Source organism: Perca fluviatilis, chromosome 14 (genome assembly GCF_010015445.1).
Source record: "Perca fluviatilis chromosome 14, GENO_Pfluv_1.0, whole genome shotgun sequence".
Lineage (NCBI taxonomy): Eukaryota > Metazoa > Chordata > Actinopteri > Perciformes > Percidae > Perca > Perca fluviatilis.
In genome coordinates this window covers 6,158,858-6,186,083 of record NC_053125.1, presented here as the reverse complement: position 1 = coordinate 6,186,083, position 27,226 = coordinate 6,158,858, and the positions used below count along the sequence as shown (strand labels likewise).

At 42.1% G+C, this 27,226-nt stretch overlaps 2 protein-coding genes across 3 annotated transcripts in view; both read left to right on the top strand.

The window, feature by feature from the left end:
* gal3st4 (galactose-3-O-sulfotransferase 4) overlaps positions 1 to 8,163 on the top strand; it is a 42,340-nt gene extending 34,177 nt beyond the window's left edge. The window contains exon 5 of the mRNA XM_039823013.1: positions 8,080 to 8,163. The gene's annotated coding sequence lies outside the window, so the exon portion shown is untranslated. The remainder of the gene's footprint in view (positions 1 to 8,079) is intronic.
* On the top strand, positions 460 to 27,226 carry trappc14 (trafficking protein particle complex subunit 14). Of its 2 annotated transcripts, none has more exons than XM_039823010.1 (12): positions 460 to 1,164; positions 8,080 to 8,163; positions 9,861 to 9,990; positions 11,413 to 11,499; positions 11,945 to 12,065; positions 14,548 to 14,695; positions 15,370 to 15,431; positions 17,051 to 17,223; positions 18,734 to 18,876; positions 18,987 to 19,165; positions 19,306 to 19,470; positions 24,316 to 27,226. In XM_039823010.1, the coding sequence occupies exons 1-12, from the start codon at positions 727 to 729 to the stop codon at positions 24,317 to 24,319; spliced, it is 1,734 nt and encodes a 577-aa protein (XP_039678944.1). In that variant the 5' UTR covers positions 460 to 726; the 3' UTR covers positions 24,320 to 27,226. The 2 variants fall into 2 exon arrangements, with proteins under 2 accessions (XP_039678944.1, XP_039678945.1); XM_039823011.1 differs by lacking the exon at positions 460 to 1,164 and adding an exon at positions 7,875 to 7,949.

The following is a 27,226-nucleotide window of genomic DNA, read 5'->3' as shown; positions in this document are numbered from 1 at the left end:
ATAGAATTGGATAAAACATAGTCAAATTAGCTCCATGCTTAGACATTATGCATCAGTCATAATAAACTCATGATATAATATGCACAATAAAACGCATGCATTGCTCACAATGGCCACTTTTACAATTGAGCACATTTAGCTGATTATACTTCTATAGGCTACTTTTTCTTTGGTAGAATTTTGAATGCAGAAGTTGAATTACTACTACTTTTCTAATTTCACGACTGGTAATAAGCCCTGGTCTGACTGTATTTGCGTGTTGTTTCAGTTATTCAATATGGGTATATATAATTTATCAATGTATTTGTGTAAATTGCTGGTTTAGTGGTGTAGTAGGACATTGTCCTTCTCTATCTGCACTTTGCTCAGTTCTTTTGTTGGTGAAAAGAAAGAAAGTTGCGCCTCGGCTGCTCTGTGTTCAGCCTTCTGCTGATTGATTAGTTTGGTCTAGAGAGAAAGCTCTGTTTGGATTAGCCGTCCTGTTGATTGTATTGCTAAACGGAAGCGGCGAAGATGGATATGTTTGGACGTTACTTTTATTGTCCCGTTTACGGTAGTCAAAGTACTCGACTGTTTTAGTTAGACAGTTTTTTGACACACTAGACTTTTTTTTTTTTTTTTTAACTATACATGAAAAGACCGTGGGTACTTCAGGCTCGCTTTGTTTACACTGCGGCAGATGGTTAACACAACAGCGTATGTTAACCTAGTTACTTTACACTTGTAATGATGGAGTCACAATGCGAGTATTTCATGTATTTTCCCGCCGCTCCAATATCGAGTTTGTCAGACCCGGCGGAGTACACAACTCTTCCGCGGCGAAAGCACGTCTACCTGGGGGAGATAGTCCAGTTCCTGCTGGTCCTGCGGTCTCGGAACACGGCGGTGGGGAGGGATGACAGCTCCGGCGGTTTACCTTGGAAGGACCTGGCGGGTTCTCTGTGTGCTCTGGCCAGTGTGTGCGTCGCCGAAAGCCGGCAGCAGAGACCCAGCGAGTACCAAGCCGATATCCGCAGCACCTGCAGCGAGGACGACGGGGAAGAGGAGCCCGAAGAGAGGGAGTCTGGAGGAAAAAAGCCGCCGGACAATAACCGGACTTTCATACAGTGCAGCCCGCATCTCATTCACAACAGCTCGGCCAGGGATGGGAGGGAACCGGTGAAGGTAAGAAGGATAAAAGTTCGAGTAATTAAGAAAGGTTAGGTAAGGAAAGGGGGTTTGCTCTAGGCTACTATCTAAAAGCCTGAAGTCCGTATTAGGGCAAAACAATGACTTGTAAATAGGGCTGTGTATCGTTCAAAAATGTCCGGTAATGTGACTTTGATACCGGTTTCTTAACGATACTTTTTTCGATACCAATTTTATTGAACAAAAATAAATTACAACATTGCGGTACAAATCTTCTTATTTATTTTTCAGCTCCTACTAGGTGAGCCCTGTCTCTGCTGTTTACACGTGGCCGGCTATTTTCATAAACAGACATCTCCGTTTTCATAAATAACATCGTGCACAGCTGTCAGTTTTCAGAAAAGTGTTACCTGTGTATAGATGCAAGAGCATGCCAAACCTGTAGGTGGCAGTGTAACAGAAGCTCAAGCCCACGTTAGCCAATTAGAATCCCGAAAATAGCAACAGCAGCAACGCATCACTTCCTCTCTCTTCTCTTCCTCGGCGTAAACCTCCGTTTGGCTCAGTTTACATGCAAACGTGCAAAAGAAGTTTTTCAAATTCTCCACTCGTGGCCGGAGGGTTTTAGAAAGACTCGTTTTCAGAGGCGAATTCTCTGTTTGCGTGTAAACGAAGGGCACAAACGAAGAGAAATGTCTCAGTTTTTCTAAATAACCATGTACGTGTAAACAGGGTATCTGTGTGTAACGTAGAGTTTTTCCAGCATGTCTCTACAACGTGTGACGTTAGACAGCCAATCACAAACATTATTAGATCTTGGTAGAAGCATGCTGATTGGCTCGCTGACGCTGATGAGATTTACTCCTTAGGTATTGAATGACGAGGCATTTTTCGATACTCGATACTTCAGAGGCAATCTGACTACTGAATACTAAAGAGTATTGACATCGGGACCCAGCCCTACTTGTAAATGTTAGGGCCGGGACGTTATGCTTTTGGGCCGATTCATTTCTTTCACGATACATGGATGCCGGATTTGTATTGCGATTTTCATTTACTGTGATTCTAGAAGTAATGCGATTCGATAGTATCGAGTATTGCGATTTTCTTGTCCTTTAACAAAAACAAAAGTTGAATAATACACTTCTAGAGACAATATAAGATAAGACATTTCTAGAAACGAATTGTTTTCTAAGAAGAATGCACATCACACATTTATTTCATTTGTAATGAAGTACATAACATGGCTTTTCTGCTTTCGCTCTGTTTTCCTGGAAACGGATATGATGTAGTCGCCATCGGCGGTATCGTACAAACAGAAATATTCATAATAATAATCATTGGTTAAAAAAATAAATCAAAAATATTGATTCTAGGGAAAAGAATCTGTTTTAAAAACAGTCGCAAAAAATAAATCACAGTACATACTAGGGGTGTGCAAAAAAATCGATTCACTTTCGAATCGCGCTTCAAGCTCTACCGATTCAAAATCGATTCATAGAATTCCAAAAATTGATTATTTTTTTTTCTTTTTAATTGTATGTCTACTGCAATCTCATGGGAAAAGTAACTACATTCACATACCGTGAAGTGTTTTTTAAATCGAGAATCGTTTTTTGAATCGAAAATCGATTCTGAATCGAATCTTGAGCCTGAAAATCAATATTGAATCGTGACATTTTCTGAATCGTGCACCCCTAATACATACGATTTGAGATTATTTTCCCCACTCCTAGTAAATGTGTTGGGAGGACATTTTGACTTTATACCAAACCATTACACTGACCTACCTTCAGTGTAACAAGAAGTGACCTTTACCTATTTCCTGGGTTGAGGAGTAACCAAACCACAGTCATTTATACACTTCCTTTCTACTCTGACCTTTATTCTTCAGTTTGATGTGATTCTCTCTGAGGCAAAGCGACCTTTGTGGCTGCCTGTTGCAGCAGTCTTTGTGCTCCAGATGTGTCCAGACTTGACAGTGCAGTCATGTCTTCAGGGGCTTTAAACCAGCTTCACATCTCCAGCTACTGAAGATGTCACGGGTGACACTGACAGGCTTGCAGCGGAGTTACACAATTTGCTGCTGGCAACAGGGACTGTACGCGGCTGGGTACAGATACAGAACCTCAGTTTTGTCTGCCAACAAAATTGTTGCCAAACAATTCAATTCAATTCAATTTTATTTATAGTATCAAATCATAACATAAGTTATCTCGAGACACTTTACAGATAGAGTAGGGCTAGACCACACTCTATAATTTACAAAGCCCCAACAATTCCAACAATTCCAGTAATTCCCTCAAGAGCAAGCAGTGCAACAGTGGCGAGGAAAAACTCCCTCTTGGGAAGAAACCTCGGACAGACCCAGGCTCTTGGTAGGCGGTGTCTGACGAGCCGGTTGGGGGTGTGATGAACAGTGGCGATAGTAGTCACATTAATAATGGAACAGTGACTGGATGTAGCGGGAAGCTGCAGGGTTCAGCAGGACGCAGCATGACATTGCAGGGCATCGCTGAGCTCAGCAGGGAGTGCAGCATGACACCACGCGACAGCTACACCAGGATCTTGGTGCCAACGTTCTCCAAGGAAATACGCTGGGGGAAAAAAAAAGCATAAGACTCCGGGGAGTAAACTCCACAGAAGCTAGGATTAGTAATAAGCATTTCTGGGACGGGCTGCACACAAATAGTAATAGTAATAGTAATAGTAATAGAAAGGGAGAGGAGAGAGCAGCTCAGTGTGTCAAAGGATAACAGCTATAACAGCGTAACTATAACAGGTAACTAAGAGAGACAGGTCATAAGGAGAGGTAGCGTTTTCGGGCTTAGAACTCTCCCCCTGCCGGATCTGGCTTGGCTGGCCTGCCTCCCTCTACTTTGTTATGTATTATTAATCTAACAATTATGAAGAGAAGCAGTTGGGCCAGTTAGGGGAACACTGCAACTCCTCACTCCCTAACTATAAGCTTTGTCAAATAGGAGAGTTTTAAGTTCATTTGTTGAATGAGGTGACAGTTTCTGCCCCCAACCCAGATCGGGAGCTGGTTCCATAGGAGAGGAGCCTGATAACTGAAGGCTCTAGCTCCCATTCTACTTTTAGAGACTCTAGGTACCACCAGTAACTCTGCATTCTGGGAGCGCAGTGCTCTAGTAGGACAATAGGGTATTAGGAGCTCTTCTAGATATGATGGTGCTAGACCATTTAGAGCTTTGTAGGTCAAGAGAAGGACTTTAAACTCAATCCTGGATTCAACAGGAAGCCAATGCAGAGAAGCTAATACAGGAGAAATATGATCTCTTTTCTTAGTTCTTGTGAGAACACGCTGCAGCATTCTGGATCAGCTGGAGAGTCTTAAGAGACTTATTTGAGCAACCTGACAGTAGGGAATTACAATAGTCCAGCCTGGAAGTAACAAATGCATGGACTAGTTTTTCAGCGTCGTTTTTGAGACAGGATATTCCTAATTTTGGCAATGTTACGAAGATGAAAAAAGGCTGTTCTTGAGGTTTGTTTTAGATTGGCATTAAAGGATATATCCTGATCAAAGATAACTCCTAAATTTCTAACAGTGGTGCTGGAGGCCAGGGCAACACCATCCAGAGTAGCTATATCTCTAGATAATGAAGTTTGGAGGTGTTTAGGGCCCAGCACAATAACTTCAGTTTTGTTAGGGTTTAACATCAGAAAATTATAGGTCATCCAGGATTTTATATCCTTAATGCACGCTTGAAATTTAGCTAGCTGACTGGTTTCGTCTGGTTTGATTGACAAGTATAATTGGGTGTCATCCGCATAACAGTGAAAGTTAATTGAGTGTTTTCTAATAATATTGCCTAGAGGAAGCATATATAAGGAGAATAGAATTGGTCCAAGCACTGAGCCTTGAGGAACCCCATGGCTAACTTTAGCGTGCATTTATCATTAACATTCACAAATTGAGATCGATCAGAGAAATAGGACCTAAACCAACTCAGAGCAATTCCTTTAATGCCAACCAAGTGTTCCAATCTCTGTAACAGGATTGAATGGTCAATTGTGTCAAATGCAGCACTAAGATCTAGTAAAACAAGAATGGAGACAAGACCTTTGTCTGCAGCAGTTAAAAGGTCGTTAGTAATCTCGTCTCTGTGCTATGATTCTTTCTAAATCCTGATTGAAAGTCATCAAATAAACTATTGCTATGTAGAAAATCACATAACTGATTAGCAACCACCTTCTCAAGGATCTTGGATAGAAAGGGAAGGTTAGATATAGGTCTATAGTTTGCTAAGACCTCAGGATCCAGGGTGGGTTTTTTCAGAAGAGGTTTTATCACAGCTACTTTAAATGACTGTGGTACATAACCTGTTAATAGAGACATATTGATCATATCTAGTAATGAGGTGTCAACCACAGGTAATGCTTCTTTGAGTAGTCTCGTTGGGATGGGGTCCAAGAGACAGGTAGATGGCTTAGCTGAGGATATCTTTAACATTAATTGTTGAAGGTCTATAGGATAAAAGCAGTCTAAGTATATGTCGAGACTAGTCTTTATTTCTAACTACTTTGCCGCGCTGAATTGTAACCGTCTTAGAAGTTGAGTGTAAAAGGTGATGAATTTTATCTCTAATTGTTGTAATTTTATCATTGAAGAAGCTCATGAAGTCATCACTACTCAGAGCTAGAGGAATAGATGGCTCAGTAGAGCTGTGGCTATCTGTCAGCCTGGGTGCTGACAGATAGCCAGTGCTGAAAAGAAACCTTGGGTTGTTCTTGTTTTCTTCTATTAGTGATGAGTAATAGTCTGATCTGGCCTTTCTTAGGGCCTTCCTATAGGGTTTTGAGACTTTCTTGCCAATCCAAACGAGATTCTTCCACCTTGGTGGAACGCCTGCCACCTCGGCGATCTGAGGGGCGAGATTTGTTTTAATTCTGCGGAGTTTGGGAGTTATACCAAGGTGCTAGTTTCCTTTGCTTCATCATCTTCTTTTTCAGGGGAGCCACGGAGTCTAAGGTCGCCGTCAGAGGCATGTCGTAACACCGTCTACAAATGCATCAATTTGAGAGGGACTGAGGTTAACATACAGGTCCTCTGTTATGTTAAGGCATGACATAGAGTCGAATGCTGTTGGAATATCTTCTTTAAATTTAGCTATAGCACTGTCAGATAAGCATCTGGTGTAGGAGCTTTTATCTAATTTAATATAATCAGGTAGTAAGAATTCGAAAGTGATTAAAGAATGATCTGATAATACCGAATTTCCGGAAAATATTATTAAATCCTCAATTTCAATACCATATGCCAGCACAAGGTCGAGGGTGTGGTTAAAACAGTGCGTCGCCTTGTGCACACTCTGACTGAAACCGATTGAATCCAGTAATGAGTTGAAAGCAGTACTAAGGCTGTCATTGTCAACGTCCACATGGATATTAAAATCACCTACAAGAAGTACTTGGTCTGATTTAAGGACTAAACATGATAAAAACTCTGAGAATTCAGATAAAAATTCAGAATACGGACCTGGAGCCCTGTAAATAACAACGAATATAATTGGCTGTAATGTTTTCCATTTTGGATGTTGAAGATTAAGAACAAGACTTTCAAATGAGTTATAATGTAATTTAGGTTTAGGAGTAATTAACAGGCTTGCATCAAAGATGGCTGCAACTCCCCCTCCTCGGCCTGAGCCTCTAGGAATTTGAGTATTAATATGGCTGGGAGGAGTGGCTTCATTTAGACTAACATAGTCTTCATGGCCCAGCCAGGTTTCAGTAAGACAAAATAAATCAATTTTATTATCTGATATCAACTCGTTTACCAATACTGCTTTAGAAGACAGAGATCTAATATTTAATAGTCCACATCTAATTTTCCTATTTTGTTCTATTGCAGTAGTTTTAATTCCAATTAGGTTGTTAAGTATAGCGCATCTTTTGTTTACCTTTGATTTAACCGATCTGAGCCGGGGGACAGACACCGTGCTTATTAGACTATGAGTGGACGGCCCCTCACAAATTTTGATCCGGCCAGCACATCCATTTTGGTTCACAATAAATCAGGAACTGTTTACGTGACAATTTGGCAGATTTGCTGACTTCGTGATTCAAAAATTCCCACAGAATCAGAGAGTTTACATATTCAGGCCTGTGAGTCAGGTTGTTGTGAGTCAGCTGTGTGGGAGCTCCTTTTAAAAATGTATTCATTGTTGTGCTTGATTTGCCAAATTCTATGATGGCTGAGGAACTTTTTTTAAGGCTTTATGTCAACCAAACTGTGAGTGAGAAGACTATATGAGACACACAATAATACAGTCAAAGATATTTTACTTTTTCGATGAAATAAAACCATGTCAATAAATGTATACATGTCTGGCCCTAGATGTGATTATCATTTTTCAGTGAGGCCCTTAGTGAAATTGAGTTTGACACCCCTGGTCTAGTCTCTATCCACAACCTTCCACTTCCGGGATTGTTCAGGTGCTGCCGGAAATTCCGCAGAACGTCCTTTTTTCCGACCGGATTTACGTAACCTAACGCTTTCTTTGTGTTGTAATTCTAACCTCTGGTGGATTTTTTTGAGGACTATGGTTAACTGCTCCTCAGATCTCTGCAGGGTAAATCCAGACAGCTAGCTAGACTATCTGTCCAATCGGAGTTTTCTGTTGCACAACTAAAACAACCTTTGAACGTACACGTGATTGGTTTAAAGAAATGCCAATAAACCATTCTCTTCCATCCCGAGATGCTGTGTGGACTAGCCAGACCCTCCTCTGCAGCGCTGTGGAGGAGGGTCTGGCAATGGGAGACTAGTAGTTCATTAACCGAAGATGACAGGAATTGTAAGGCGTTGCCCTATACCTGCTTGTTATTGATCTGTATGAGACTGTATTTCACATATTGTCCTCCAAAACAGAGTCTCTGTCTTTTAACCTCTAACATCTTGTCTCGTGTCTGCGTGTCCTCCTGCAGGCTGCTCTGGTGTTGGACGACCAGGTTGTCTTCTGTCTCACCGTCTCGTTGGACAAGCTGCCAGTCAACACGCTTACAGCCAAGGTCAGACACATCTGCATGCAGACAAATGGGGCTGAACGTACTGCAAGACAATATCAATCTATTAACCGTTTCTACTGTGGGGACTATTCCTTAGATGTAGGGCTGCAGCTAACGATAATTTTCATCGTCGATTATTTCCTCGATTAACCGAATAGTTGTTGGGTCTATAAAATGTGGATCAGTGTAGGGCTGCACAATTAATCGAATTTTAATCACGATCACGATTTTGACTTCCCACGATCAAATTTACGTGATCGAGCGATATTTAAAATGCGTCATTCCGTTCATAGAACGCTCCTTACCAAAGTTTTTGCAAAGCCAATCTAGCGCTCCACAAACCACTGTCTGATCACGTACCTCCATGAGCCAATCAGAGTTGTTCCCTGCACCGCGCAGCTGAGTTTTTAGATGTAGACAGTCACAGAGGACAGAGTAATGTGAGGAAAATTCCACAACGGGTAGCAGTCGGTCATCATAAGCCGGTCACAGTGTTTACGAGTTTACCAGTAAACGCAACATTTTGTCCTGTCTGTTTTGTTTTTCAGACAACAGCAGTGACCAGTGCTAGTTTGTGTCTATTAGATCATAGCTTTAGCAGCAGACTGTTTGACGTCCCGCTGTTGGAATCCACTATAGTGAAATACAGTCACACCGTTTAGCTTTTTTTCGGCTAAAGTCACCTGCATTGTAACGTGTTTCGTTTTATGTATTTACTGTAGCTAGCTAATGGTAGGCTAAAGTCACCTGCTGTGTAACGTGTTATTAGTGTTTACTGTAGCTAGCTAATGGTAGGCTAACGTTACCTGCTGTGTAACGTGTTATTAGTGTTTACTGTAGCTAGCTAATGGTAGGCTAACGTTACCTGCTGTGTAACGTGTTATTAGTGTTTACTGTAGCTAGCTAATGGTAGGCTAACGTTACCTGCTGTGTAGCGTGTTATTAGTGTTTACTGTAGCTAGCTAATGGTAGGCTAACGTTACCTGCTGTCTAACGTGTTATTAGTGTTTACTAGTGTGACATGCAGCGACGTTTATGTTGCCTCTAACGTGGGTTTCGGAGCATCAGAGCGCAACGCAGACATGTAGCTAAGACACCGAAATCCGCGTTGCTATTTCGTTAGGTAGATACCTTACGGCAAACGTGCATGTATGGAATGCGGTCGCACAACAGCTGAAATGCCATACTCATTCACAGTATCCTTCAATAAAGGAGGAATGTAGCACAATATGGATGTAAAAGCAGTTATAATTAGCCTATGTGACAATAAAATTTGTTTTGGTTAAAATCAACAAATAATCGTGATAATTAATCGTGATCTCAATATCATTTTGGCCATAATCGTGCAGCCCTAGATCAGTGTTTCCCAAAGCCCAAGATGACGTCCTCAAATGTCTTGCTTTGTCCACAACTCCAAGATATTCAGCTTACTGTCACAGAGGAGAGAAGAAACTAGAACAATATTCACATTTAAGAAGCTGGAATCAGAGAGTTTATCAAAATAGTTGGTGATTAATTGAATATTTGACAACTAATGGATGAACCTTTGCAGCTCTACTTTGACGTCTGTGGTTTGTGTGAGACTGTTGGTGGCGATGTTGCACATTAGACCGGTCGGAAACCTCCACATGAGGCTAACGTATTAGGAAGACAAATTTAGCAAAATGATCACCCAAACTTTTGTATTTTGTCTGCCTCAGATCGTAGTGACCGTGTGGAGGCCGGAGGATGAGAAGGCGGAGGTGAGGGAACATGGCTACCTGACTCTCCTGCAGCTCCGGAGTCCAATACACACCTTCAGGCAGGACCTCAACACCTTCAAGGCACAGGGTACACTCACTCGGTTTCCCTCAACACCAGACACGAGCTCTGCAGGGTCTTAAAAAGTCTCAAATTTGAAAATCTAAATTTTAGGCCTTAAAAAGTCTTACATTTGCTGATGTATTGTGTTCTAGGTCTTAAATAATTTTAAACAGGTCTTAATTTTCCTACGTCTACGCAACCTCTAATGCTCTTTCTTTTTTAATTCCGTGGAGTTGTAGTTCTTTCTGTCGCTAGTCCAAATATAATTTTGCTGTATTAGGACTACAAATGAGACCAACATGCGACTTATATTGCAGTCGGTCAGCTTTCGTCTTCTTGGTGCGAGTCTCTCTTTGGTTGTACCACAGACATGAAACAGACTTTATTCTTTAGGTATGAGGAAGTGCAAGTTCAGCGATGCTTGGCTTGAAAAACCTGAATTTAGGGCTCAGTTGATGTTGTGATAAAGGTCTTAAATTTCATTCATAATGGTCTTAAAAAGTCTTAAATATGACTTGGTGGAACCTGCAGAAACTCTGGACGTGCACCTCTCGAAAAATGTATCGACACGTCGCGTTGACGCAGACCGCAACAACTGTGATTGGTCCTCTCGGCCGTGGGTTGGTAGCGTTGCATTCCCCCCCCCCCCTCCGACTCATTTCCTGGTTCTCTTTCTCCATAAACAACATGAAGTCAAGGAGAGGGTTAACTTTTCCTGCTCCAGATTTCCCACCGTGGTCAGAAAGAACAGGGGAGACACTTTGTTTCTCTCACTATGACTCTAGAGTCGCTACTCGCTCTGAAGATAAGCACCGTCACTCTCTCACTCGCTCTACCACACACTCCCTGCTATTCTCTTAAAGAGATCGATGCAGACACCAACGCACAAGGATAAACTTCAGGCCACTTACATAGGCTGTGTCTCCGCAGAAGCATGAGTCACGCTTTAATTCTAAGGATTCACTGTGCCACATGTTGTCATAAACACTCCTGCTCCTCTGACAGAGATCCTAAAGTACAGCGTGTGTCCAAAATATGAACAGGCGATGCAGCTGTGCCGCACGTCATATTTAATTGACGTCACTTTTAGGGCTGCACGATATGAGGAAAATATCTAATTGCGATTATTTTGACATTGCGATATGATTCACGATATTGGAGGGAATGATCATTTTTGTATCATTATTCTCATTTTCATTGAAAAATATATATAAAAAAAGGTTAAAGTGTGAGTTCTTTTTGCGAGGATCTATACCAAAGAAAGAGGTTTTCCTTTAGTCTGTAGGATAGGATTTGTAGGCCCTGGACTTCTCTGCAGCACCACAATACTTCATTTTAGAATGGCTTTGTACTACAGAATTCTGGGGAATGTGTTACAAAATCCGATGTAAAGTGCCTGGTTTTAACTGGTGTGTGTGTGTGTGTGTGTGTGTGTGTTTCCATTGCCAGTCAGCACCACCGTGCATGTTCTCCCACCACCCAGTGTCCAGTTTCAGCACATGGCTGTCTCTGGAAAACACCTGACCGTCCTTAAAGGTAGACCAGCAGCACGCACAAACACTAGAGCTGTAACGTTTCCAAATGTTACTGTACAATAATTGTCTCCGATGTAATTGCGACTAACAATATAATTGTCTCTTTCAGTCAAAAAAAATAAATAAAAAGTATATTACTTTTTCAGACAATTTCAAGTTTTGCATGAATCCCAGGATATGTCTTTTGGTTATATCGCTGTTATGTGACCCAGATAATGTTGTAACACAAATACACAGCCTACGAAGTAAACCACGCCTCTTTATTATCATAAAAACATTGTATTTTTGAACATGAAATTGACAATTACCATCAACAGTCATAACCCTAAGGACCTTGGCTAATGTTAGCAATTAATGCAGTTAAACAAAGAAACGGTGATTATGTAAAATAATTGCGATTAGACACACACGCACACCTTTAAAGATCCTCTCCCCTCTGTCCTCAGTGTTGAACTGCAGCTCTCAGGATGAGGTGTGTGTCAGAGATGTGAAGATCCTTCCTAACTATAACCTGTCCTACCTCCCCATGATGCCAGATGGTTCAGTTCTCATAGTCGACAACGTCTGGTAAGACCACTATAATGTACTGTATACTCTACTGTCCAGGAGCAGGGGAGCTGTTAGTCTATGTACTGTATACACACACACACACACACACACACACACACACACACACACACACACACACACACACACACACACACACACACACACACACACACACACACACACAAATAACCAGCTGGGCTGATGCCCAATGTTTATACATTACTGAACATTCCCACATTCTGCTGTCACTGCAGTGCTAGAAACTACAGCCCACGCGGTTTGATATTAAAGGAGTACTCCATCAGGAACTGAGTGGGTTCTTCAGCACTAGAAAGGCCAGCATTCCTTTTAGTCCTAAAACCGCCCAGGGGGTAATATTTACCCGCTGCCGAAAAAGCTTCAGCTTTACAATAAGCACGACTTGACAAAGTAACTATAATATATAATATAAGAGTCAGTTTATGGCCTTTACAGATCAAACACACACAGTAGACCGTTCCGTCCCGTAATGGTTGAGCCGACACTAAGGAATAAATATGATTCAATATTTGTAATTAGTTAGCAGTAGGCTAACGTTAGAAACTGCTATATGACCTCCTCCCTCATGTCCAAATCTAGCTTGTGATGTGGCAGCTGCCCTGTCAAAAGATGTTTAAACAACACATGTTGCTAGGCAACCGGCCGTGTTGTTGAATGCTGTGCGCAGCAATATGCAGCGCTTTTTATGTAGGGGTAAAAACTACCCGCTGGCGGTTTTAGGTATAAATGATCATATTTTCATTTTCTTTTCATACCACATCCCCCATAACTCACTAGATGTTTAATAAACCCATTTTAGGAAAAGTCATGAACTAATAGCTTGTATTTACCTACGGCTCAGATTAATATTCTAAGGGCTAGATTTATCAAGCCGTTTGCGCCTGTTTCCAGGCGCTAATTGGTCGCAAAGACGGACGTAAGCGATACGGCATATTTACAAACAGGGCGCACTTGGGTAAAATCGCAGATTGTCTGCCACATGAGCGAGAAGAGACAAGTTGCGCTTTCAATATGCGTTCTTGGGAGGGTCGTGGGGAAAGTGGGAGTTCCACCCAAAAGGTGGGAGGATAGCGAAAAGTGCCCCTAATTATATATTCGGGTACTTGTACAAAGACTGTCAGTAAGACGCCTCTATTCTGCGGGGAAATTCTCCCACTTGCTTAAAGCAGGTCTAAACCAGCCGCAGTCAAGTTTCCTCGTAGACCTTTATATGCCGCTGGTGAAATGGCAACAGTAATTTGAGCAAGACGAAGACATAGGCGAGGCTGAAAATATTTTTAACACAAGAATCACACTTTGTCAGTGAACACAACATCATTTAGCGTTACAGATCAAGCAGCCATGCAATATTAGAGTTACTGGAAGAAATCAAAGATGAAACTGAATCTCCCACTCAGCGTTCACATCCCATTCCAGCAGTTGTTAAACTCCTCGCTACATTACAAATATTGGCATCAGGATCATTTCAAACAGTCCTAGCATCAGCAGTGGGAATATCGCAGTCTGCACTCCACTAGCCATAGCACACCAGTACCGCTTTGCTACAGCGCAATTTTACGGTATAGTGGCGGAGAAAGACGCTGATTGCCTGATGGGTGTCAGGGTTGATAAATACTACGCAAACTGTGGAAGCATAGCGTGCGCTATTACCGAACTCTCATAAACAGACGTAGCGCAAACTGCGCTAGTGTTAGTAAATCAGGCCCTCAGTGTCCGACAACATTATGGAAAGGATTTCTAAGGAGGTCGACCTTTCTGTTGAAGAGTAAGATCCTTTTTTAAACATAGAAACATCCGCGAAATTATGTTCTCCAAACCCACCAGACTCCATGTAAATAAACAGTCATTTCAGCATCGTAAAATACACTTCAGTCAAAGTCGACAGAAACAAAATAAAATTATGAAAAGCTGTTTTGGGTCGTCTTTCCACTTTTCCAACCATCACACCTCTAGTTTTGGTTGAAATAAACACATAGTTTACCGATTTACATGTGGAAATATGTTGGGTCTATACACACTAAAAGTGTAGTTATTTTAAATGGAGTCTGGTGGGTTTAGCTAGTGACTTCAGAGCTGTTTCTGGTTAAACAGAAAGGTCTCAAAGGGGTTTTAAAGGTCTATCTTTGAAGGGATCCTTTCCATAAAGTTATTACTTATATGTTAATACTTAGAATATTAATCTGAGCCTATGAGTGGTAAAACAAGCACTTTCGTGAAGGTAAATACAAGCTGGACAATTAATTAACAATTGACTCTGTTAACTTGTAGCTTAAATTGGAGCTTGTTTCACCGCTGCAGCGATCTCGCTTACTACTAGACCAATGTCAAAGATTGTTGTTCCCATCAGTCACTTAGACACAAATACATAGGAACATAGGGTCCAGGTTGGGAAAAAAAAAAATGGTAGTTACCCTTTAAAGTCTCCTCACAAACACCTGTTTGTTTCCACTTCTCACTAAAGCCACCAATCAGCTGAGGTCACAGTGGCTTCATTCTATCGGATGGACAGCGAGTCGTCGCGTTTACCCAGCATGCTCAGCGCCCTGGAGGAGCAGAACTTCCTGTTCCAGCTGCAGCTACAGGACACAGCAGAGGAGGACTCCAGTGAGGTGAAGAGACACGACGGAGGCAGCTTCCATCATTTCTTTCCTTTTATTAAATCGTTCGGCCTCAATGAGGTCAACACCTCATCTTTTTTCTTTTCTAGTAGAAAAAAATACAAGTATGAACTGGAAAATGAGCATAATGTCGGACCTTTTTTTAACAATTTGTACATTCAATCTTCAATCACCACCAACATTTAACATAACTACTTTATATATAGTCTGACTGTCTGTAATTATGTTTGTGTATGTGTATTGTTTACTCTATAGGTCACCTTTTTGTTACACAGTATCTTTTAATTTCTACATCCGGACATTGTAGTTTTTCACAAATGTTACAAGCGAATGTGGCATGTTGGGGACTATTTTCAGCAGCGGATTAATCCAAATTTGCTGCTCTAGTGAGTATTTGTGTCAGCAGGATGGTGTGTGTGTGTGTGTGTGTGTGTGTGTGTGTGTGTGTGTGTGTGTGTGTGTGTGTGTGTGTGTGTGTGTGTGTGTGTGTGTGTGTGTGTGTGTGTGTGTGTGTGTGTGTGTGTGTGGGATCGAGTCAGAACAATCTACAGTGTGTGTGTTGGTGATGGAGGAACTTGTCACCCAGGGCACAACGTGGCCCACTCATGTGTTTCTAATAGTTTTAGTTTTTCCACATGAACTAATACATGTATATATTTCTGTAGGGTTTGGAAGTCCCGTTGGTGGCTGTGTTACAGTGGTACACTCCGACACTGCCTCTAACAAGGTAAGTGACTGTACTACTTGGAATGCAGCCACTTGGCAGGTTTTTACTAGAATGTTATGCAGTGAGAGTGCTGTGAAAACAATGTAGTACAATGATCATGTTTAGGATTAAAGGGTGACACGTTCATTTAATGAACATGTCAAAGCAGGAAAAGAACACAGGTGCAAGTGATAAGTGATCATAAATGATTGATTAAAAATGACTGTCCTCCATTTTGGTGAGCTAGCTAACGACATTTGCTCCGCTTAGGCTTTTAAGCAAGCATAAGCGGAAATCGTGGAGGGATCGAGGGTTTGTCCCGCTCTAAAAAAATAAAAATATCAGTATTAAATAATAGGGCTGGGACGGTATGATTTTGTCCCAATTCGAGTCTTTCATGATTCATGGGTGCGGATACGATTTATATTGCGATTCTAGTAAGTATTATAGTCTTTTCCTTCTTTAACAAAAACAAAAATGAATAATACACTTTTAGAGACAATATATCATGAGACATTTCTAAGAACTAGTTGTTTTCTTCCACAAAAAATATTGATTCCAGGAAAAAGATTTTAAAAGTTGTCGCAAAAAAAAAAAATCACAATACATATTTTCAATACGCTTTTCCGTGTCATGCATATGCCTTTGCGAGAGGGTCAAGGGGACAGTGGGAGTTTCCCATAAAGAGATGGGAGGTGAAGCGTAAAGTGCGCCTAATGATGTATTCCGCGGTATGTACAAAAACTGCCCGTGAAAGCGCGCCTCTATTTTGCAGTGAAAATTCTCCGCCTCTTAAAAGCAGGTGTAAACCAGGAAGTGGGTTTCCTCGCATACAGCTCCTGGTGAAATGGCGGCAGCAATCCGAGCAAGACGAAGACGTAGGCCAAGGAGACGAGCTGAAAGGATTTTTGCCATAAGGATCACACTTTTTCAGTTGAGTGAACACAAAATTATTAAGCGTTACAGATTAAGGAGCCGTGGAATATTACAGTTACTGGAAGAAATCAAAGATTGCATCGAATCGCCGACTCAGCGTTCACATCCCGTACCAGCAGTTGTTAAAGTCCTCTCTACATCACAAATATCGGCATCAGGAACATTTCAAACAGTCATAGCATCAGCAGTGGGACTATGGCAGTCTGCACACAGCCGTATCATAGCACCAGTACTTAATGCTTTGCTACAGCGCAATTTACGGTGTAGTGGGCGGAGAAAGGCGCCGATTACCCGATGAACTGCAGGTTTGGTAAATACGACGTAAACTCAAGTATCACAGCGTGCGCTTTCTGCGGGTTGGCCATGGCGCTGGTTAACGCTGCATTCGCAAATGTACGTACATCTGGCAATGAGTTTAGCCGACAAAATGGGACGACGGCGACAGTTAAGTTTAGACAGTAAAATGCCTAGTTAAGATTAGAAAAAAAGATTGTGGTCCCCTTTTAAGTAGTACATGCTACACTAATAATAGTAGTAAGGATTTCCTCAGGGTATACATGTCCTATACAGTATTTCCCCTTGAAAAATTGCTCTTGAGAACCGTTAGATGCTATTTACGCCCATGATGACGAGTCAAAATGTCTGCTGTAAAATAAAGGTCTATACTAAAAGGAAATTAAAATGCTAGTTTGCCTTCCCTCCAGATACATCTCTAGTTGTTACGCGCTGCCCAGTATCCGCTTGGATCGTCCTCGGCTGGTGATGACAGCTTCCTGTCCTCGTGCCGTCAGGCCTCTGGAGCACTTCTGGGTAAAATACACCCTGCTCAACAACTTGCAGGACTTCCTGGCCGTCCGTCTGATCTGGAACCCTGACGGTGAGTAGCAGGCTGTACCATCACACAGGCTCCCTTTCTAACCTCCTACGCCCTATTCATAGGGGACTGGTAGGCATGGGGCGCCGACCGGTTTCAAGGTATACCGCCGGCATACCGTTCCCGCGGTGTGAGCTGGTTTTTTTATGAGTTTTCAAGGGCAGAAAGTTCAGTTTAGAAATCCCTCTCCCTGCCAGTGTGCAGTGTGTTTGAAAAGAATAACTATTTTAACCCTTGCGTTGTCCTCAGGTCAAATTTGACCCATTTTAAAAGTTTTTTTTATATCAGAAATATCGGTTTCTTTTAACCAAATTGCCCAAAATGAAGTTATACGATTTTAGGTTCATTGACCACGAATAAAAAAAAAAAAAAAAGCGTTGAAAAAAAGTCACAAAAACGTTTTAAAAAGTGTCAAAAGCACTGAAAAAAACGTTGGAAAAAGCGCAAACAAAGTTCACGGTCTACGGGAAGACAACACAAGGGTTAATAATGTGGTTTTTTTTTTTTTTTTTTACCCAGACATTTCGAAATAATACATTTTAAAGCAGTAACTGCAATACCGTGAAACTGGCCCATGCCTAGGGACTAGTAATACTGATTCACCTCCAACGCTGCAAGCAATGGGCGTGTTAGCAGCAACTCGGGGCATGAAAAGAGAGAGAGAGAGAAAAAGAGGTAAATGCAATGTAAAGTTAGTGTTGAGTTACAGAAAAGTATTCATCACTCTGACAGGCAGATCAGATTACATTTAGTGTTGTGTGACTCATTTCTAGAGTTAACATCTTATCTGTTCACAGTGCCGGCCACCAACTCATGTGACTTCTGTGTAAATGACATTTCACCAGCAACTAATTTTCACAGTCAAAATCAAAAGCAGCACCCAATATTTTTGTCTCTCTCCACCCATCGCCTACTCGTGCACATCCTAAGAAAAAAGAAAAACAACAGACACAGCGTAGCTTACCGGCTGGTAGCATGCAGCTAAAGACACAGGGTAATGTTAGCTTAGCGGTAGCCTGCAGCTGCACTTTTCCAGACACCATGGCCACTGCAGGAGTCTGAGATAACGGAGAAACAACAGAACTGGAAAATCCTCCTGCTTCCCTGAAGTCACTGTGTGGCAACATTTTGCCTTGCCCCGTGACTGAGTTATGGAAACTAAGAACAAAGGTAAAGCATGTGGGCTCTGACAGGACTCCATGGTGCCTTCAGGTGCATCTTGTTAAACTAATGGTGCATTCAATTGTTACCAAAATACCCTCCCGTCAGCTAGTGGCTCTTATTGTGGCATTGACGTCCCTGTTGGAAAACAAATGTTTGAACTGGAAAATTGAATCGAATCGTGGATATGGAGAATGGTGACACCCCAGGAAGTGATTGTAATGTGTGGATTTGCACAGTATTAGTGTTACAAAGAGTGGTCAGCACAACATGAATATTACTATACACTGTCTTTAATCATCCCGTTTTCTTCTTCCCTACCACCTGGCTCCTACCACCATCCATCCATCAGCTGATAGAGGAGGCCAGCAGGATCCCAGGGCCCACCCGGCAGTGGTGTGCCAGTCCCCTCTCAACAACCTGGGCCAGTGTAGGAAGGGCTCCACCCTCTCCTTCACCGTGGCCTTCCAGATCCTCAGGACTGGACTCTTTGAGGTACCGCGTGCTTCTGCAGATCACATTAAAACAGTAATACACAGTAATGCTCAAAGTGTATACTCTCCCATCTCCGCCTGTCTCTTTCCTGCTCCGTGATAACTCCGTAGTTGAGCCAGCACATGAAGCTGAAGCTGCAGTTCACAGCCTCGGTGTCCACCCCCACCGCGGAGGTCGGATCCCCGCTGAGGAACTGTCCATCGTCAGTCAGAGAGCTGCTGGACAGACAGAGCCTGGGCCGCTCTCAGAGCTTCTCCCACCAGCTGCCGCCCAGGGCTCACCACGTCAGGTACGCAGGATCAGCCTGCAGCAGCACCATGCTGCTTTCTGTTTAGTATAATAACCCTGGACAGGGGAGACATTCGCAGACAGACCTACACATTCCTGTCTATCATCACGTGCGTGACCCAGTGTCTCTGCTGGCTCCAGGTCCGGCAGCGCCATGGAGCATCGGAGCATCACTCCTCCTGCAGGATCTCCAGCGGGCAGAGGCCGGTACCTGCCACCCAGCCACAGCCTCATCTCACTGGACAAAATAGCCAAGAGAGAGTGTAAGGTGTTGGTGCTGGAGCCGGTCCAAGAGGCACACAGCCGGTAAGGCTTTTACAGTGTATTATACGCTCTCAAAGATGACATGGGGTCGTTTAAGTCACTTTAATTTTGCTCTAAGGGTAACATTACAGCAGAGTTCTTGTTTATTTTGGCTTCTTTCGTTTAGTAAAAAAAAAAAATTTGTGTTTCTCAATCAAAAAATGTAATGAAAAACTACTCTGGTGTCCCATTGGCCTGAGTATTGAAATATTTCCAAAGATATGCAGCCCCATTTGACATAGGTCGTATGAGTCAATTTTGTGGGACAGTGAACAAACCGTTCCCCTTTGTAGACAATCGGCATAGTGTTAAATGTGAGGGGGTTGGGGACATACAAGTTATTTCCATCAGGTGGTTTGCACATACGTGCATTATGTAGAATGCTCCGTTACCCTGGAAATGCTGTGAAATGTGAAATGGCTTTTGTGCAGTCTTGAGACTGTTTAAAAGCCACCCAAGCAGATTACAGGCAGCAGTTTCCTTTCATAGACAAATGAGTAAAATGTGCACTGATACACTGATGTTCAGAAACCAGGGTTTCGCTGGGTTTAATAAAGTAAAAACAAAAATTTCAAAAACAAAGTTTCATGCCTTAAAAAGGCATACTTAAAAGTATCTAGGTCTTAAAGGGGACATATTATGCTTTTCCGTATTTTCTGTAACATGTCCGATTGGGTAGTGTTTGGTTCAGACACCGTTATCTGCCATTTTTGAAGGTAGAAACTGCTGCCAACTATTACGTAGCTGCATGCTAACGCGACATAGCTGTAATCTTGGCGGCCAATGCTGGTCATTTCTCCCCATTTTCGGGTCACTTTACTGCTGGGACGTGTCCGGTTGTGTAATATTTGGGAAGCCTTTATTGGTGATTTTTCACATTAAAAAGTCCTGATATATACTCGTATACGTTGCATTAGCTCCAGCTTCAACTAATGAAACAAAACTGGAGTGCAGCGGAGATTCCAGGAAACACATTGGCCAATCAGAGCAGACTGGGATTTTTTGGGAGGGGGGCTTAAAGAGATAGGCGCTCCTACAGAGGGTCTCATACAGGTGCAGCAGCAATGGGCAGTATCGTTTCTTTCGCTAGTCCAAATATAATTCTCTGTATTATGACTACAAATTAGACCAAAGTTGTTGTTTTTTTGTCGTGATATACAGTAGATCCTAATTTTCATTCATAATGGTCTTAAAAAGTCTTAAAGGTCCCATATTGTAAAAAAAAAAAAAAGCAAGATGTAGGGTTGGGCGATATAAATCCCTGATTTTTTTCACAAAAAATCCAATTTACGATTTAAATTGACCCTCCCCCCCTTAAAAATAATGACAAAGAAATTGTTCAAAACAAGTTTTAACTTTATTTTGTTTTCACACACACACACACACACACACAGGGCATTTATACCATTATGATCATTCATGCCAATTTTGTGGAAATATATATTGGTTTGAGTGTTTTCCCTACCATTGTTTGAAAGAATTACAAAATTATATAATTATGCTATATATTCATCAAATTATATAATTATGCTATATATTCATCAAATTATATAATTATGCTATAAATTCAACAACAACAAAACGGATGCGTGAGATAAAGCTGTTTTCACACAGAGGTAATTCACTTCTCGTTCCTTGCCTAAAAGTTAAATAAATTTTAACTTTAGTCGCGCAACCTTGCCCCTATTTTGTAGCCTGGGTAAACTCTGACGAACATCCGGCAAATTTGAGATTTGCTCTGCAAGTCAGTCTGGCAAAGAGCCCATTCAATTCATTTCCAATGTCCCCAAAATCGAGTCACCAATCACAACCGTTGAGGCGGGCTTTACGCGACGACGATAGCGCAGTGACAGCGAGCAGCTTTTTGTTTACATTCAACATGACGGCTAACGAAGCGCAGCGCAGTTGGACTATCCAATGCGCCCAGTGGCATTTGAGCGGCGTCCGTTGGTGACGCCCCTTTGGAAATGAACTGTCAATGAACCTCTACCCAGACCCACTCTCAGTTACAACTGAGAAGGGTCTGGTGTCAACCAGGCTACCTATTTTCACCTGTTGCTGAGTAACGTACATTAACATCCCATGGTCTCGTGAATGTAGCATACCTGTAGCAAGCTCCTTCGCAGTAACTAGTGGTAAAAAAACATCAAAGAGGAGCTCCGTGCTACAGAGCGGCGATTGCTAGTTGTGTAAGTACAGACCTGCGTCACAGCTGGGTCGTATCAGCGCCATTTAGTAGATGTGTTGAGCCGCAACAGAGTTCCTCAACACCAGCTCTGGTGCTCCGTCAGGTCAGCGGTAGTTGGTGGTTCAGTTATCCGAGAATAGGTGACTGTCAGCCGGGTACAGAGCACCGCAAGCTGCCGGTCATTTAGGTGGAGATTACGGTTAAGTAAGTAATGAAACGACTAGTTAAGAAAAGAACTAATGTTAGTCCCTGTTGTTGCCATGTTGTTTATCTCTATGGCAAATGCGCAGGGGGGAGGGCTGATACCGTTCAGAACTACAGGAGCCCAGAGGGGAGCGTCGGCAAATGTTAAGGAGAAAAAGGATTTTCATTTAAACAAGCCAACGTTAACTACACATTTGAGTTGTGTCTTTTGTATTATAAAAGGTACAGATTGATAAATTCTGTTAAAGTACCAAAACGTTCAATCCACAGAGAAATGCACACACCTTCCGTACAGTTGTCTTGTCACAACGATACGATAATATATATATATATATATATATATATATATATACAGTGCCTTGCGAAAGTATTCGGCCCCCTTGAACTTTTCGACCTTTTGCCACATTTCAGGCCTCAAACATAAAGATATAAAACTGTAATTTTTTGTGAAGAATCAACAACAAGTGGGACACAATCATGAAGTGGAACGAAATTTATTGGATATTTCAAACCTTTTAAAACAATAAAAAACTGAAATATTGGGTGCAAAAATTATTCAGCGCCTTAAGTTAATACTTTGTAGCGCCACCTTTGTGCTGCGATTACAGCTGTAAATTCGCTTGGGGTATGTCTCTATCAGTTTTGCACATCGAGACTGACTTTTTGCGATTTCCCATTCCTCCTTGCAAAACAGCTCGAGCTCAGTGAGGTTGGATGGAGAGCGTTTGTGAACAGCAGTTTTCAGTTCTTTCCATAGATTCTCGATTGGATTCAGGTCTGGACTTTTTTTAATTTGGCCATTATAAAACCTGGATATGTTTATTTGTAAAAAATTAAATTTTAAATTTTTTTTTTATGTCTTTTTTTGGATCATTGTCTTGTTGGAAGACAAATCTCCGTCCCAGTCTCAGGTCTTTTGCAGACTCCATCAGGTTTTCTTCCAGAATGGTCCTGTATTTGGCTCCATCCATCTTCCCATCAATTTTTAACCATCTTCCCTGTCCCTGCTGAAGAAAAACAGACCAAAACCTGATGCTGCCACCACCATGTTTGACAGTGGGGATGGTGTGTTCAGGGTGATGAGCTGTGTTGCTTTTACGCCAAACATAACGTTTTGCATTGTTGCCAAAAAGTTCGATTTTGGTTTCATCTGACCACAGCACCTTCTTCCACATGTTTGGTGTGTCTCCCAGGTGGCTTTTGGCAAACTTTAAAGCTTGCTTATGGATATCTTTAAGAAATGGCTATCCTTCTTGCCACTCTTCCATAAAGGCCAGATTTGTGCAGTATACGACTGATTGTTGTCCTATGGACAGAGTCTCCCACCTCAGCTGTAGATCTCTGCAGTTCATCCAGAGTGATCATGGGCCTCTTGGCTGCATCTCTGATCAGTCTTCTCATTGTATGAGCTGAAAGTTTAGAGGGACGGCCGGGTCTCGTAGATTTGTAGTGGTCTGATACTCCTTCCATTTCAATATTATCGCTTGCACAGTGCTCCTTGGGATGTTTAAAGCTTGGGAAATCTTTTTGTATCCAAATCCGGCTTTAAACTTCTCCACAACAGTATCTCGGACCTGCCTGGTGTGTTCCTTGTTCTTCATGATGCTCTCTGCGCTTTAAACGGACCTCTGAGACTATCACAGAGCAGATGCATTTATACGGAGACTTGATTACACACAGCTGGATTCTATTTATCATCATTAGTCATTTAGGTCAACATTGGATCATTCAGAGATGCTCACTGAACTTCTGGAGAGAGTTTGCTGCACTGAAAGTAAAAGGGGCTGAATAATTTTGCACGCCCACTTTTTCAGTTTTTTATTTGTTAAAAAAGTTTGAAATAGCCAATGAATTTCGTTCCACTTCATAATTGGGACCCACTTGTTGTTGATTCTTCACAAAAAATTACAGTTTTATATCTTTATGTTTGAGGCCTGAAATGTGGCAAAAGGTCGAAACGTTCAAGGGGGCCGAATACTTTTGCAAGGCACTGTATAATCGTTGTTCATCGTACATACATACATACATACATACATAGGTAGAAAGTGGTGCTACAGTGCCGTTGCAGTCATTCCCTGGCTGCAATGACCGTGCAGAGACTCCGACAAAGCAGATGCGAAAGACCTGGAAACACTGACCAATCAGAGCAGACTGGGCTTTTTCAGGAGGGGGGCTTAAAGAGACAGCTGGCGTTTCAGACAGAGGTATATAGGTATATTGAGACAGACAGTATGACAAAAAGAATGTGTTTTTTGAACATTTAAGCATGTAAACATGTTCTAGTAGAAACCCAAAATACAGGTATGAACCTGAAAATGTGCATGATATGGGACCTTTACATTTGACTTGGTGAAACGTGCAGAAACACATGATCATACTGGTTGGGACTCTCGGACAGAAACCTGTGAAGGAAAAACCTGTTTGATAATCGAATCTTCACTCCGTTTTATCCTCAGATGACCTGGAGAGACCCATACATCAGTGTTTGGTCCCTCTGTCCAGCCGCCAGAGCATCCACCCTGTGCCCTGAAGGCAACACGGCGTGGACGCAGTGATGGAAGGAGGAGCAGAGGAGCGCTGATTGGCCAGAGAGGAGGAGGAGGTGATGAGAGGACAGAGAGAGGAAGGTGATGGAGGGATAATACTGCTGGCCTGACATGATGAAAGAAAAGAAAAGCCCCCCCCCGCAGAGCCACAAGAATTGTTCATTTCATTGGTTCATCATTTCAATTTTGTTTTGGTTTTTACTTTTCCATCAAGCCTTCGTTCCATTTTCCTCCACGGGTTATTTCCCTTGCCTTCCTATTCCTGTGTATTTATAGTTACAAGATTCTTTTGGAACTTGGCGTTGACTGTATTTTCCTTTCTTATGGCAGCTCTTGTTTTCTTGTAGGATATAAATCAGGAAACCCCAGACTAACTGCGTGCGTCAGGGCTGGGAGCACGGAATAAGCTGGATGGATCCAGTAGCTGGTATTTATTTTGATAAAGTAGCAGTCCAACATTTTGTGAAATAATTTGTTCGCCATCGAGATACGATAACGTTATCTGTCTAAGAACGTTAGATAACGGGAAAAACTGCTGGCCTAGCTGCATCTGATAGACCTTGCAACAGTCCTATTTCCACCTTGTGCACTATATGGCCCTTTCCTGGTCCAACCGTAGACTGACGAGACATGTCTCCACTTCCTTCGCACTGTACAAAATTGAAGCCAAAATCTCCCAGATACAGGCAGCCTCATCTTGTAATTTTGGAGTCTGCGCAGTACTGATCAGGCGGTACAGCTGCGATATCAAAGTCCCACCCATACACCCGCCCGACCAATCCCGAGTCAATCCCAGCTGTCAATCCTGACATTTCACCCCGTTATTATAGCATCAAAGAACTAATAAAAACCAAACTTCTCAGTATGTGAACAAAAATCTGCATGATAACAACTACCTGAATGACTGAAAACCGTCTTTGGGAAACATTTATTTGACATGTACTTTTGACTTTTTAGTTTGGCCTATGTCCTGTCCGCTAACATGGAGGGGGCGGGGCTTATGACCTACACTGCAGCCAGCCACCAGGGGGCGAGCCAGACGTTATGGCCTCACTTACACAGTCTATTAAAGCTGCAACGATTAGTCGACTAATCGATTAGTCATTTGATACGAAAATAGGTGGCAACTATTTTGATAATAATAAGTCATTTTTTCAGCCTCTCAAATGTGGAGATTTCCAGCCTCTTTTCTGTTTTACTCAATATCCGGGTTTTGGACTGACAAAACAAGACACTTAGAGATATCTGCTTGCGATGGGCAATTTTCACCATTTTTCTGAAACTTTATAGACAAAACGATTAATCGAGAAAAAGAATCATCAGAATTAATTATTTGATAATGAAAATAAGCGTTAGTTGCAGCCCTACAGTCTATGCATCGACCCCTGGTTGACAATGCCCCCCCCCTCCCATCGGTGGAAAGCCTGAAACCAGAAGAGTGGACGCACTTATAGCAGCCCATTAAGCCCCATGGTGTCAGATGTTCCACTGTCCACATATTGTTGGCCACACAGTGTAGCTCGTTAGCAAGTAGGCTAGTCCCCAAAGTCAGCTGGGTTCCGGTCACTTAGAAAAACCCTAACCCTAAGAGAACGGGAGCCACTGTTGGGTTAGGCTTAGGGCCAACATGTAGTTCTAGTGTTAGGGCCAACATGTAGTTCCAACAACTGCTACAGCGGTGCACTACACAAGATACAACATGTCAATCAGACAGCTGTGGGCTCCATACAGAGGGGATTTGGCGCTCTCTTGACAAAGCTAGGCTAGCAGTTCCCCCACTGCTTCCAGTCTTTGTGCTAAGCTAAACGTGTTCTGAAACTACTCGTGCTGTAAACGTGATTCCGGGTATGACCGAAAATAGGGAAGTTCACTTCCCACAATATCAGACCGCGCCCTTTAAATAAGCTCAGGCAGAAGTTGCCATCTGGGAGGTTTGAACTACAATCTCTTTATTCTACCCGCTTAGGTTTCGTCTTCAGTATCGGAAACATTTAGGGGAAATTAATCAGTAATTACAAGTAATATTGATAGGTTTAAGGTTACAAATTGTGTTTTTTTTTATTATTATAACTGAACTACAGAACTGGATGACAGCTGCGTGTTGTCCTACACCTTCCCTAGCAGGAAGTGGTTTGCACTCAGACTGACATCTATCGGTCTATTTGTAGAATTTGAGTATTGAGTGTGATCCAGGACCAGCTCCATACAGTAGTCTTTACACTGGCTGATTTATTTAAATGTATTTGTCTTAATGATCCCTTCATTTATTGGCAATGTTTTTGTCTATTTTTTGGACCTGTTACATAGACTCCGTGGTGTGACAGTGGACCAGCACCTTTTACAGTGTGGTCCCCTTATTTCATTCATTGTCCAGTAATTCAAAACCCCCTAGCAACGTAACGCATGTTACATAATCGCTGCCAATGACTCCCGTGTAGAATGGGTGAGCCTCATGTGGAAACAGGGTCCAGTTGAAATGAGAGGCTTGTTGGCGTTGTTGAACAATTAATGCTTCTAATGTAGTCTGATAATTACAGAACTCATTTCTTAGGGCGTTTCCCAGAAAGAACTGTGTCATTTCTATTTTCCAGGGGTGCTCTTAAGCAGGGTGCTTTTAAACCAGGGGTGTCAAACTCAAAGGGGCCACACATGTACAGTTCATTGACATGCTTTGATTTAACTGAAAAAGTCAAATATCTTTGACTGTACTATTGCCCGTGTCATATAATCTTCTCACGTACAATTTGGTCGACATAAATCCCTCAGCAAAGTCAGCAAAAAAAAAAAAATTACTTTATAGCCATCCCAGAATTTAGGAAAT